Source organism: Epinephelus fuscoguttatus, linkage group LG16 (assembly GCF_011397635.1).
Source record: "Epinephelus fuscoguttatus linkage group LG16, E.fuscoguttatus.final_Chr_v1".
NCBI classification, from domain to species: Eukaryota; Metazoa; Chordata; class Actinopteri; order Perciformes; family Serranidae; genus Epinephelus; species Epinephelus fuscoguttatus.
Genome location: NC_064767.1, coordinates 41,855,122 through 41,869,071, shown reverse-complemented (window position 1 = coordinate 41,869,071; position 13,950 = coordinate 41,855,122). Strand labels below are relative to the sequence as shown.

At 42.5% G+C, this 13,950-nt stretch overlaps 2 protein-coding genes across 2 annotated transcripts in view; both read right to left on the bottom strand.

Annotated features, from left to right (window-relative positions):
* ndst2a (N-deacetylase/N-sulfotransferase (heparan glucosaminyl) 2a) overlaps positions 1-13,950 on the bottom strand; it is a 109,654-nt gene that overhangs the window by 45,535 nt on the left and 50,169 nt on the right. Inside the window, exons 5-6 of the mRNA XM_049601169.1 lie at positions 13,755-13,909; positions 12,886-13,071 (exon numbers count right to left, since the gene is read on the bottom strand). Coding sequence (XP_049457126.1) covers positions 12,886-13,071; positions 13,755-13,909 — 341 coding nt within the window. The remainder of the gene's footprint in view (positions 1-12,885; positions 13,072-13,754; positions 13,910-13,950) is intronic.
* LOC125904018 (zinc finger and SCAN domain-containing protein 29-like) overlaps positions 1-13,950 on the bottom strand; it is a 158,578-nt gene that overhangs the window by 97,130 nt on the left and 47,498 nt on the right. The window lies entirely within an intron of this gene.

Below are 13,950 nucleotides of genomic sequence, written 5' to 3'. Positions count from 1 at the left end.
AACTGGGAACAAGCCCTACAAAGGTGAGACTTCAGTGCCTATTTTTTAGATTATGTCTACGAAGTGAAATATTGAGTATGTAGTAAGTATCAAATTGTCACCAATTTAAGCTGTAAAAAACCCTGGAGCTGACAAACAAATACGGCAACTGGCTGCACAGCCTTATTGGGTTTACTGAACTTCAGGACTTGTTACTGCACACACAACTAAGGGCCCCGAAGTTGAGTAAACTCAATGAGGCTGTGCAACCGTTTGCCTTATTTATTTGTAAGTTTTTGTACTTTTTTACAGTGCAGTTTATTTGCCATCTTAAATGTTTTATATAGTACCCATTTCAGGTAACTTTTGTGAGGCACTTGGAGCTGCATGTCTTGTATGAGGTGCGAATGTTTTGATTATTATTATTATTATTATTAATAAAGGTGGTGAATTCAGTGATGCTGTCCTCGACATCCTTGGAGGGGAGAGTTCCCAGGCCCTGCATGGGATTGTGCCTGCAGGTGTTGGGGAGCCAGTTGACGAGCCACTCGATCTCTCATCAGATTACGTGCTCATCACACCTGTGGAGGCTGATCCCTCAGAGGTTGAGCCATCTGCAGGCACCAGCACTGCCCCACCCCATGCACCACAGGAGGTGCGTGGGCCAGAGCCAGAGAGAAGGAGGAGGAAGAGGCATGCTGGGACGGAGGATGCCTATGAAAAGCTCCTGAAAATGGAGACTGAGAGGGCAGTGAGACAGATTCAACTGGCTGACGAGCAGCTCAAGCTGACGCTGCTTCAGCAGAAAGAGACAGAATTAAAAATTAAACTTCTGGAAAAGAAGCTCAGCTCAGACCTGTGAGCAGTCTTTAGGTTCTGTGGCACTATTTTGATTTACGTTTTGTGTCTAATTACTTTTTTAGTACTTTGTTTGAATTGCCATGTGTTTATTATGTTGATCCCTGTATTATTTCTTGCACTCTCTATAAAAGAAAATGTACAACACAAATAAATTTGCTTTGCACTGCATTTCCTTGCCTTTGTCTGACCACAAACATATGTTGGATGTTTTGGTACAAACAGGTTACAGTGTTAGGTGAAACTAGACATTGAGAAATAGGTCTGTATTTGTTACTCTTATTTACAGCAGTTTCAGGTAGCATGGCCAAACAATAGTTTTTCTATGCTTGACATTACTTACAACTAAAACACTAATTTAGATGAAGTGTAATGAACATCTTGAGTATAATATCTACGAGAAGTGGAGCCGAGGCTTTGTCAAATCCACCTCTGAGGTGGGATCCAAATAATCCTGAAATCTGGTATCAAATTGATCCAGATCTCTGCCTTAACTTTTGAAATACCCAAATGCAGCCTTTATCTGGATTAAAGGGAGGATTGGATTACCAGATCTGAATCCTGATCCTCAGGATCAGGATTCTCTTGATCTGTGTTGAAATACCCAGTTTTCAGATCAGATCAGGATTTAATCCAATCCGGCCAGGATAATCCTATCAGATTACTTTGAAATACTGGGCCCTGATGTCTCAAAAAGAACAAGAGCGCATACATCAGTTCACCCAGACACATTTGGCTGACCCTGCAGTTGGAGTAGACCAAGACATTGTACATGCCATTTGTGAGAAACACCTGGTGTGTAGTGCAACAGATGAGCACAGAAATAATGACAGAACTGTAGCATTGGTACAGTCATTAGCGACCTCTCCCGAGGCTTTACCAGACAGCTTTGTGAGTGAAGAACAGTCTGGTGGGTTATCTGTCCTTCCCCATCTGTCTGAAAGCGAGATCAGAGACAAACAAAGAGCTGACCCCTGTCTCAGGGAGGTTATAGCCCAAATCGAGAGTGGAGAAAGGCTACCACCAACAGTCAGAAAAGAGCTCCCTGATATCCCCTTCCTTTTAAGGGAGTGGAGTTGCCTTGAGCTGCATAACCAAGTTCTATATTGGAGGCATCAAGACGGTGGCTGTGTTACATATCAGCTTGTCTTACCTCAAGAGCTCCGAGCCGTTGTCATGCAAAGCCTTCACAACGATATGGGTCACTTAGGAATTGAGCGCACCTTGGACCTAGTGCGAACCAGGTTCTACTGGCCGAAGATGGTAGGCGATGTGGAAAGTAAAGTTAAGACCTGTGATCGGTGCATCCTCAGAAAATCTCAGCCAGAAAGGGCTGCGCCATTGGTGAATATAAAATTCACCAGGCCCCTACAGCTTGTCTGTATGGACTTCTTGTCTCTAGAGCCCGACAGAAGCAACACCACAAATATCTTGGTGATCACAGACCACTTTACGAAATACGCAGTCGCTATTCCAACGCTGAACCAGAAGGCCCAAACTGTCGCAAGATGTCTCTGGGACAATTTCATAGTCCATTATGGAATACCAGAGCGCCTACATAGTGACCAAGGACCTGACTTTGAGTCACGGACTATGCAAAGTTGCTGGAATCCATACAGTCCAAACTACTCCGTACCATCCCAGGGGGAATACAGTTGAACGTTTTAACAGGACATTACTAAGCATGCTTGGGACACTGGAAAACGAAGACAAGTCATGATGGAGGAACTTTGTGAAACCCCTGGTGCATGCATACAACTGTACGAAGAATGACGTAACAGGGTTCAAGCCCTATGAACTAATGTTTGGTCATCAGCCATGGTTGCCTGTTGACCTGGCTTTCGGGTTGCCCTTGAAGGATGGTGAATACAGGTCTCACTCGCAGTGATGTGCAGTGATGTGCAGAATCTAATGTCCCATCTGGAAGAGAGCTTTAAGACAGCCACTGAGAACGCCAACAAGACGGCAAAGGAACAAATCAAGATTTGATAGACATGTGAGTGCTTCTAAACTAGAAGCTGGTGACAGCTGTCCGCCTGTGCGTTAAGCATAAGCTTGCCGACAAATGGGAGTCAGATATCTATGTAGTGGTGAAGCAAGCGGGCGATCTCCCTGTCTACACCCTCAGACCGGAAAACAAGGATGGTCCCTTGCGAACCCTTCATAGGGACCTCTTGCTCCCATGTGGCTCACTCCTACTGAATGACAAAGAACCTGTCTTGCCAAAACCACGCAGGTCAAAGACATGGCAATCTGTTGACGGAGCTGAGGACGTTAACATGTATTCGGACCCTGAGGATGATTTTCCATACGAGTGGTTCAGAGGGTAACCCACTATGGAAACTACTAGATTTACAACCATCTATGAAATCCCAAGAGCAAACAATTGCCCAAAGTCGACCCTGCAAAAGGAAGCAGAGGAAAGAGTAAAGGAAAATGACCTACCTGTTGATGCTCCAGTAAAGGAAAATGACCTACCTGTTAATGCTCCAGTAAAGGAAAATGGCCTACCTGTTGATGCTCCAGCAAAGTAAAGTGCTCTACCTGATTGTGCACTTGATTCATGCAGTGCTGAAATTCTGGATATACCCGATGTTCCACCAGCCACTGCTGAAAGTGAATACTTGCTCTCTACTACTGACACGACACCCCAAAGAGAAATAAAGACCAAAGAACCAATGGGAGGATACTTACCTTTGAATGTCCTTGAGTTTACTGAGAATGACCCTTCTGCTGATGAAACTCCACAAGCTCCTGAAAAGGGTGTCCCTGCGAAAGGAAATGAACCAGGGACTGGAAATGTTTCAATGGTAAACAATGATACAGTACCAAATGAAGATGCTGAAACTGACAGACAAAACAGTGCTGTCCGACGTTCAGTGAGAAACAAAGGAAAACCTGAAAGACTGCAGTATTCCAACCTTGGGAGCCCTCTGATATCCATTGTTCAGTCCCTGTTCCATGGCTTGACCACAGCTTTCACTGACGCTTTGCTGGAAGCCAAAGATGCAGACAGTTGCCTGAGCACACCCCTCATACCTGTTATTAAGCAGCCAATCCCATGCACAGGGATGTGCATAGCTTCATGGGGGGAGGGTGTAACCCAGGTTAGATAGAATCGAATGTTAAATCATATTAGAAAATAATACGAGATGAAAATATCTGATAACTACACATGGAAGAGAAAATAAGACACAGAAAAAAAACAAGACAGACAGCTAAATGGATAAATAGCTATTTTGATGTGTGTTTATTCATTCTTTTATTTTGTTGGTGTTCATTTTAGTTGTTCTGGGGCAGTTTGAATGCAAGCTCGGGGGTTAATTCAGCCAGCCAATCAGGGTTTAGCTTACATCCTGTTACCGGGCAAACCCTGTGCACCGAAGGTGCAGAGGAGAGTAGCCACCATAGCACGTAGCGATCATTAAAACCCGATACAAGTGGATTGGAGACGACAAGGGCAGCGTTGGTAATCCAGAGGGAGTTCGACCAAGGGAGCCTATGTTCACTGGCTGCCGAGTGACGCCGCATTGGTGAGAAATCTGTAAATAGAAAAATGCTAGCTGCTAAAGTTAACAGTGATAAGCTAAAAATTAGCTGAGAAACGTTAGCCATTAGACGCTTCCTCTAGCGATAAGATAATAATATGAAGCGCTAGCTGCTAGCCACTAACACTGATAGTAATGAGCCAATATAACCGAAGAGCGCTAGCCGCTAGCTGTTAGCCGCTAACGGCTAATGGCGATTTTTGTCCATTCATACTGTGCAGTAGAAAACATGTTTTGTGTTCAAGTACATTGATTTAGCTGACATATGAGTTTAAGTGAAATTTTTACACACTTGAATGTTGTTTTGTGATGTTTAAAGCACATTCATTATACATTTAATGTTTATTTGAATAGTTTTAAGTGCCTTAACCTGTGCCTTGTAAGCACATTAATCTGCACCTGTGTCAGTTATTAAAATGGTTGATGCATGTAACTATAGCCTGCTCTAGCATGGTACAGTATACAAAGTACATATTTTTGGTGTTGGTGTAGGCATTTTATGCTAATTGCCATGTGAAAGAGGGAATATTTTGATGTGAAAGAGGGAATACTTTGATTTTTCAACTGAGAGGTTATTTTAGTAACCGGGGTTCTATGAAACCTGAGATTATTGTGTTGTTTGTAATGAGATTTTGTAATTATTGATATTCATTCGCTATAATTGTTACTCTTTGGATAATATAGAGTATAATGAAAGAATATGACTACTGTAAATATATTCTAGCTTTCATTTATGGTCCACTGTTTAGATTAGAAGCTTGAATGAGAGTTCTGACCTTACTCATTATAGGTCAGGGCCCGTATTCACAAAGAATCCTGAGACTAAAAGTAGCTCTTAGTGATGTCATTCTAAGAAAAATCTTAGAATTCCTCGAATTCTAAGATTTCTTAGAATTTTCCCTTGGTAAGATAAAGGTTATTCACAAAGCATCTTAGGCCTTAAGAGAACTCCTAAGGTGAAAAGCTGTTAAGAGGAGGGTGGAGGACTTTTAAGAAGCCGAAGAGTGTCTTAAACAGAGAAGATGTCGGAAACACAGAGAGGAAGGAGAGATATTCTCTGTATATTGAACGACAGTGATTTAATAAGACGCTACCGGCTTGATCGTGCAGGGATGTTTGTGGTTGACCTCATCAGGGATGAGCTTACTTTCCCACCCAGTGTAGTAACGCAATAGCGCCGCTTTGGATTGCAGCACGTACCAGCGCTTCTCACACTCATCGCTTGTGCGTAAAAGGAGAGGGAACGATGCATTGATTTGTCGGGCAATGCGCTCCCAAGTCTGCCTCTTCCCTTGTGCCGTGATCCCGGGACCGAATTTCCCTCTTAAAACTCCTTTCTTCTCCTCCACGAGCTGTGCCAACAGCAGACACTGCTCTTCCGTCCAGTTCGGCTTTCTCGTTCTTTTTTTTCTCCATTTCATTCATTGTTTTGGTCATTCTGCCAAATCAAACCGCTTTTTACAAGGAGGCCAGCAATCACAGTAATTGCTGACAGCTGAGTCTGCGTCCACCATTAATATCAAATAGATTAAGTAGTAAAATGACCAGCATGGCGAGTAAACATAACAATAAGCAAATCAATATAATAATCGGCATGTGAATGAGGTACGTTCAAACATTTTGAAGCTGTGTAACAATTAATTTAATTTTGCTTAGTTTCATCATCATGACATAAAATTATTTTCACGATTACACATTTCTTAATACAGTCTAAGTTCTATGATCGGTTCATTTCACTGTCCATTCATTACTAGGAGCGCATTTGTTTTTCTTTTTTCCTCTTTGTAACAACCAATCACAGCTTTTAGAAGACTGCGTCATACCTAGCAACGGGGTCAACCACACCTCCTCACTAAGATAAAAGTTTCTGTCCCCTCCTTGCTCAGAGTTGCTCTCAGAAACTTCCTGAATCACTCTTAGGCTAAGATTCCTTGCTAGGAATTTTTTGGCTAAGTTTTGACCGAACCTGGCCCGACCCGTCGGGTAGGCCTACCGTCGGGACCTGTCAGGCTTGGATCAGGTAGCCTCACTCTAGTGTGTGTATGTGTCCCCTATCTATAGGGGCCTATCTGAATTTCTGTCTTTGAGAGATAATATTTTGTAATATAACTGAATTTTCTATCCATACATATAAACTTTAAATATATTAAAATTATAAGGCATCTTTGAGTAAACTGCGAGTATCATTTAGGTAGGCTATCTCGTGGCCGGGCTGACTGTCCTCTTTTTTGGAAATCATAAGATGGTCACCCTAGTTTAATGAACTGGTGACATTTTTGCTGCCGTCCCTCCTTCTGATCAGGACGGAGACTGAGGAGAAGGTGGGAGTCAGTGATTAGTCTAGGTTAAGCCAGTAGTATACTGGACTTTTTTTTGATCAAAAGATTTAGCAAAAGCCTTATCCATTTTTAATCCTTTGTTTGCTCTGGGTACTGGTCTCAAATATCCCACTGCACTCCATTAAAACTCTGGAACTGCACAGCCTTTAGAATAATCAAACAGGAACCAACACTTTATGACATATCAGTATGCATCTGTGAGCAGTGCACAAGGGTAAAACTAATATAGTAAGCATGTATTTCATCCATATTTTGCAGGTGTTTCAAATGTTTAAGTGCTGCTGTTGGTTGAAAATTACATTTGATCTTAAGTATTTCTTCCTGTTGGAGATGAAGAAAAGCCAAAGCCAAATCCTATCCCAACAGATTTTTACAGAAACTCAATGTACAGAATATTATTGGAGAGCAGTTAAGGAAAGCTATGACACAAGTTGCTTTTCTTAATGCAAGTTGCTATATTTGTTTTAAAGCAAGGTTACTGGAGGGTTTGTGCTCATTTCACAGATGTACTATGTATGAAAATAATAAAATTAGTGCTGCACGATTAATCTAATCGCGATGTCAGGCTGTGCGATTACATAACCGCATAAAAGGCTGTGATTTGGGACTTAATGTAAATAAACGTTAACATGTGTGCCTGTGAACGTGAGTATCTCTGCTGTAGTGTGTGGAGGTTGTTGACATTACGCCCACAAGCTATCCTGGTGTGTGCAGCACGTATGGTCAGGTGACCATCCGGTGTGCAGCAGTGACCAACATAGACGGTGAAGAACAACATGAGCAAGACCGTGAACAGGCTGAGTTGGTGGCGAAAAAAACGCAACGCCTATTACATGGCGATACTTTGGATTCAGGTACGGCCACGTTGAACAGTAAGGCGTGCTGTGTAAAAGTTAAAGTCGCCATGTCCTGCGGCAACACGACCAATCTATATCAGCACTTGAGACAGCACAGAGAAAAGCAGGAGGAATGCATGCGAGAGAAAGCCAAGCCATGTAATGTTAAAGACAAAGAGACAACTGAAAGCCGCCAGAGCCTCATAAAACAACATCCAAGCACAGTTACGCATACATTTGTAAGTGAGTAAGTGTCACTGGGAAATCATGGACTCCATAACAAACTATATAATAACAAATGAAAAATTGAGCAATTTTGCTCAGTTTCGGCCCACTTGACATGCTGCTGTGTTGTGCTATGGCGTGCTGGAATTTATCATTTACGTGACAACGCCTGAACGCTCTGCTGTAGGTACAGTGCCATGCTGCGCTGCTGTGTGAGCAGGTGTTTGACTGTGCTCAGTCTGTCATTTACACGCTGTCCATAACTATAACTACGTCGGGTTAGGTCAGTGCCTCCCTAATATAATGTACGGGAAACATTGAATCAAGCAAGAAGACTAATGATACCTTTTTTTTTGTTTATTATATTGTAATCGCAATCGCGATATTGTCCACCATAATTGCACATTTTTATCAAATTGTGCAGCACTAAATAAAATATACATATCAAACCACACCTGCTAAAAAGCAGTGTAATGGCTGTTTGTAGGAAAAAGAATAATCCAAATCAAACTTGTGTCAAACAAAACAAAGGACCACTGCCGCACCATGGGCATGCAGTGTATACAGGCAAAAGAGGGCCATGCGTTTCCAATGGTTTATTTATCCAAAAACAAGCAAGCAAAAAAAGAACAAAGAAATCCCTGCATGCCTCTCCCGCTCTGGTAAAAAAAACATATGCCCGCCCAGGTACATTCTGGACGCCTACCTGCTTTCCTACATATATAATCTTTGGTGCCCACAGTACGCCCAAAATGAAATAAAATAGTAAACAAATACTAAACAAGAACACAACTAAACTAAACAAATAATTAGCAAAACAAAATACTAGCAAAACTTAATCATAACGAAATCAAATATCTAGAATAATCAAATAATATTATTAGTGCTGTCAAGAGATTAAAAAATGGAGAGATTAATTAATTATGATCTGTAATTAACTGATCTAATTAATCTCTTTTTAATCTCATCTCAAAATTGCAGAGAAAAGCCCTCAACTTGAGGTATTTTCATTTAAATTCATTACATTATTGTGGCAGATGATCAAAAGATTGATATATATTACAAAAAGTGGTTCTATAAAGTCATAATTATTGTTTTCAACAATAAAACACTTGAACACAGATGCAGTACACCTAGCCATTACATTGTATTCTATCGTTTTTGAGATTAGTCCCAATAAAGAGTGCTGTAACCTTCAGTCTTGACCACCAGGGGGGTGCTTGACTGTCATGACATGTCAGCTTCATTAAAAGCATAGCTGCAGATTAACACAACAATAGATGTAAAAACACACAGAAACAATACATCTGTGATCAGTTCCCTAATTTTATTTTAACAATTTTCTAAATTATTTTCCTCTTTTCCAATTTCTCATTTTATTTCATGGAAATGATCAATGTAAGTGCACTTGTCCTATTAAAATAAAAGACACCTGGTACATTCGTTACAGCTGCATCAGTTTATAGAACAGTTTAGAAGGTAAAGGTAAAGGTAAAGTTCCACTGATTGTCACACACCTGAGTGTGTGAAATTTGTTCTCCGCATTTGACCCATCCCCTGAGGGAGCGGTGAGCAGCAGCGGTGCCGCGCTCGGGAATCATGTGGTGATCTAACCCCCCAATTCCAACCCCTGATGCTGAGTGCCAAGCAGGGAGGCAATGGGTCCCATTTTTACAGTCTTTGGTATGACCCGGCCGGGGATCGAACCCACGACCTCCCAGTCTCAGGGCGGACACTCTACCGCTAGGCCACTGAGCAAACAGAACAGTTAGAACAAGAGGCTTCACTGCAACGTGCAAATCACTCCTCCTCGTGGCTGCCTGTGCTTTCCCTGTCCTTGCGGCTACAACTTGCGCTGTCTTCTCTTCTTCAAACTACAACACCCATAATTCATGTAGGAACTGCTGCAGCCAATGTGCAACCGGTGGGAGCTGCATGACAACTCAACCACCATGATCAGTTTTTAATGTTTTATCGGGCAATAACTACTCCTGACTCTGCTCTGCCCTGATTGTCCCGAAAATTACACGGAGGTTGCTGGGGAGGTCAGATACTTGCGTGCTAGGGCAGACAGCTTTTCATAGGCTCCTGAGTGAGCAGACCGCCACTGCAGGGGACAGTCATCAATGCTGATGCTGGGCTCCGCTCTGTAGCACTGCAGGTCTCCCACAACTCAAGCACAAAGAAGCCCTATCATACACCTACAGACGGATTTTATAAAAGGCAACTCTGTGGCATACAGAAACAGTAAAGTTAGAGAATAAAAATGAGATTAACGCGATCAAAAAACATAGTGCGTTAAATAAGGCTGTAATTAATTATTCGCAATTAACGCGATAATTTGACACCCCTAAATATTATTTAGCAAAACAACTAAATACTAACAACAAATAATAACGAATAAATAGCTCCTATAGCTCCTACAAGCAGTTATTCCTTTACTTTTATGTCAAGTGGAAATTCCTTCACCAGACAAAATCTTTTCTTTGAAAAAAGTGGAGGTTTCTGACCAAAAAGCATTGAAGCATTTGGTTTTCTTTCCACACAGTACTTGCTAGATGGCTAACTAGTGAATCTAGGTGTTCCTACTGCTATATTCATGACCATCTAACCTCTGCCAGTCGGAATAGACTGGAGAGTACATACTGTTCTTTTGGTTTACTTCCACAGTGTAACACAAGGGCAGGTAAAATTAAATCATATTGTAGACCTGCTCACTACCTGATCCACTGTAGCCCTCTAACAGGCGCTCCAGGTCTCTGTCTAACAAAACATTGTGCTTTTAAGACAGTAACTCTGGAATATACCTTATCCCTGTATCCATGCACCATGCTCATAAGAGTGCAGGTCTCTCTGTCTAACTAAATACTGTGAATTTTTATTTTTATTCAATATGGGATACTGATAACCATGTGACATCTTGCTAACACTGTGAACTGGGCCTTGTTACCATGCTGTACTAGAGACATATTCCAATGACTTAATCTGTGTTTATAAAACTGGTTGATCCAAGCCTTGATTGTGATTGGCTGGAAGCCGTTGTAAAACCACTATGACCATACACCTGTGACCACATCACCGTATTACTCCGCCTATTTAATTGTTAAACCGTTTGCAGCTGTTACCTGTTTTGTTACCTATCACAATGTTGGACTTTGTTGTGAATTTTGATTTACTGGGTGGATTAAGCATTGATGAGTGGCTGGAGGAGATGGACGGGATGGAGAAGGAAGAGCAAAAAGAGAGGAGACACGCTGAAATTAATGAAAGAGAGACTGAAGAGCTGGAAAAGGCAAGAAGTGGAGCTGGGACCATTAAACAGATTCTGTGGTCAGTTCGCTGTTTTCAGACCTGGTGTGCCGAGAAGGAGGTGGCTATTGATTTTAAAACGGTCACCAAGATTGAGCTGAACCAGGTTCTCCGCCAGTTTTATGCCACTGTGTAAAACGGGAAAGGTGAAGCTTATGGTTTCAGCAGTTATGTTGGCCTTCGTGTGGGGCTTAACCATCACATTAATGATCCGCCCATCAGTCGATCCTGGTGTCTGATGAACGATACCAAGTTCACCACCACCAAGCGTTAACACAGGCCGAATTTCAGAAAATCAAGCTCTCTCAGGCACTGAATCCAAACACACCTGAGGGTTTTGTCAACAAAGTTTGGTTTGATGTGCAGCTGCATATGGGACGCAGAGCTAAGGAGGTCAACCGCCAAATGAAGCCTGACTCATTCATCATCCGACAGGACAAAAACGGTCAGAAATATGCAACGCTGTCATTTAACGAATGCACCAAAAACCACCAGGATGCCAGCTAACAAAACAAAGAGTCTGCGGGGATTTATGTTCGAGTAGCCAGTGAACCCACTGTGTCCTGTCGCTTCACTGGAGAAATATCTGTCACTGCTGCCACCCAATCTACCGGCCTTTTATCTCCATCCAAAGCGGAGAAACTACACCGACGATGTATGGTAAGTTAACATGTAACGTCTGTTTGTTTTGTTACAGTGTAGCATAGTTACTTTGAAACATTTAGGGGACTTATTTTTCTCTCTCCTAACGGTTAGGTATACTAGAGAGCCCATGGGGGTGAACTTTCTTGGCTCCATGTTGCCCCGGATCTGTAAAGCAGCCGGCACCGAGACCCTCTACACCAACCACTGCCTGCGAAGCACCACTGTACAAAAACTCTCTGACGCTGGCTTAGAGGCAAGAGAAATCATGTCAGTAACGGGGCATAAATGTGAATCCTCCCTGCAGTCATATTGGCGCCCAAACTACGATGAGAGAAAATCCTGGAGCAACATCCTTGCTTCTGGCAAAGCGCAATTAAAACACACCTGTCCAGAGTCAGACACCCCCGTACTAGCAAAGAGTAGTGCTAACATAATTGAATACTACTTCAGCAATTGCACAATTAATGGAGATATCCAGATAAATGTAGCTAAATAGTCAACCCAGATAAATTTTAATCAGCTTTAAGCAAGCTTTTCACTGTGTTTGTAGCTCCTGTGTTTTTGCGTCCGTCTGTTGCTTGTTGAGGAACTATTTGTTTGGCGGAAGAGTGAAAGAATGATTATTTCTCATTAATAAATTATTGCAGCTCTTATTAATGTGTGTTTATTTTATGAAACCCAGCCAGGTATATGTAGTAACCGTCGTGCCTAACAACGCCCCTTAGCCGTGGTAAAATCGCCGGCAAACCACGGCCTCTTGGGGCTAATTGCTTAAGTTTATTCTTGTGAAGTTCTGTTGCTACCTGCTAAGACTGAATAGAGAGCCTAATAGAATGAAGGTAAATGGAATTTCATTGGCGGTGCTCAGAGCATCCAAAACGTACATTTGAATTGCTCAAAGTGATTTTCTGAAATGTCACTGTTGTTCAGGTTCACCCACAAACCCTGTTACGCAGTATTCACAATTAACTATTTTCTGCTACACTGTCTCTACACAGCTGCACAGAAAAGGACAGCTCAGCCATACAGAGCTGCTATGTTTCATTATCACTTCCACATCTACCTTCATTTTTGACCGATGTGTCAGTGTGGACAAAGGTTTACTAATAGGAGCATTATTGCAATACCAGTATACTGTGGACTGACCTGGATCCCATTGTGGATGAAGCCACGACGGTATCTAGCTGGCCTCAGATGAGGGTATTCCTCAGTGCTGGTCACCTTGATGCCCCACACAGACTTCCAGGCCTCATAGAGCTGGCTATGAACTGGGTAAACACCAGAGTGGTGCGGAGCCACTGCATAGCCCATATCTGTTGGAATGCCGTGCTCCTGGAGAGGGGGAGGAGTGGAGAGAGGGCAGGATGTGGTCAAATGAGTATACAGCAGGGGGAACAGGCAACAAGGTAAAGAAAACATTATTGTCAAGAGAGAAAAGAAAAAAGAGGCAAGGAAGCACATACCACCCAAACGCAGTTGTGCTCTTCTGGTATTAATATCTAATTCTGTCAGGGCTATTTCTACAAATGTCTATAAAAGGTCTATTACACAAGAAAACTGAAAATAACTAGAATTACTGCCTTGCAGTTGTATGCCTCTGTGCAATAGCCAAGTTTTCCTCACAATTTACATCTATGTCTATGAAAACACGGATGTTTTGTGTTTTGTGAGGTCACAGTGACCTTAACCTTTGACCATCAAACACCAAATTCTAATCAGTTCATCGCTGAGTCCAAGTGGATGTTTGTGCCAAATTTGAGGAAACTCCCTCAAAACGTTCTTAAGATATTGCATTCACGAGAATGGGATGGACGGACGGACGGACGGACGGACGGACAGACAACCCAGAAACATAATGCCTCTGGCTGAGGTCATCGCCAGCGCGGAGGCATCAAAGGACATCTGTCTTTAAAGCAGACGCTACTTGTGAAGCCATGGCTACCTCCTCCTTCCAGTCTCCATGTAGCCACACACTGTGACACTAGCCATGTGCGCACTGTATTAGTGCTGCTAACCTGAGCGAAAAGCTTGTTGAGCCTCATCTGTTCAGCCAACACGCTGACGTTGTGAAAAAGGTGAGGCTGCATGTGACTCCACATGTGAGGAAACCACCAGAAGTCCATCCTGTGTTGCAGCAGCGTATCATCTCCCCGATCCTCTTCATCAGTACCTAGAAAACACACACTTTCAACTTAATTAATGTGGCGTGAT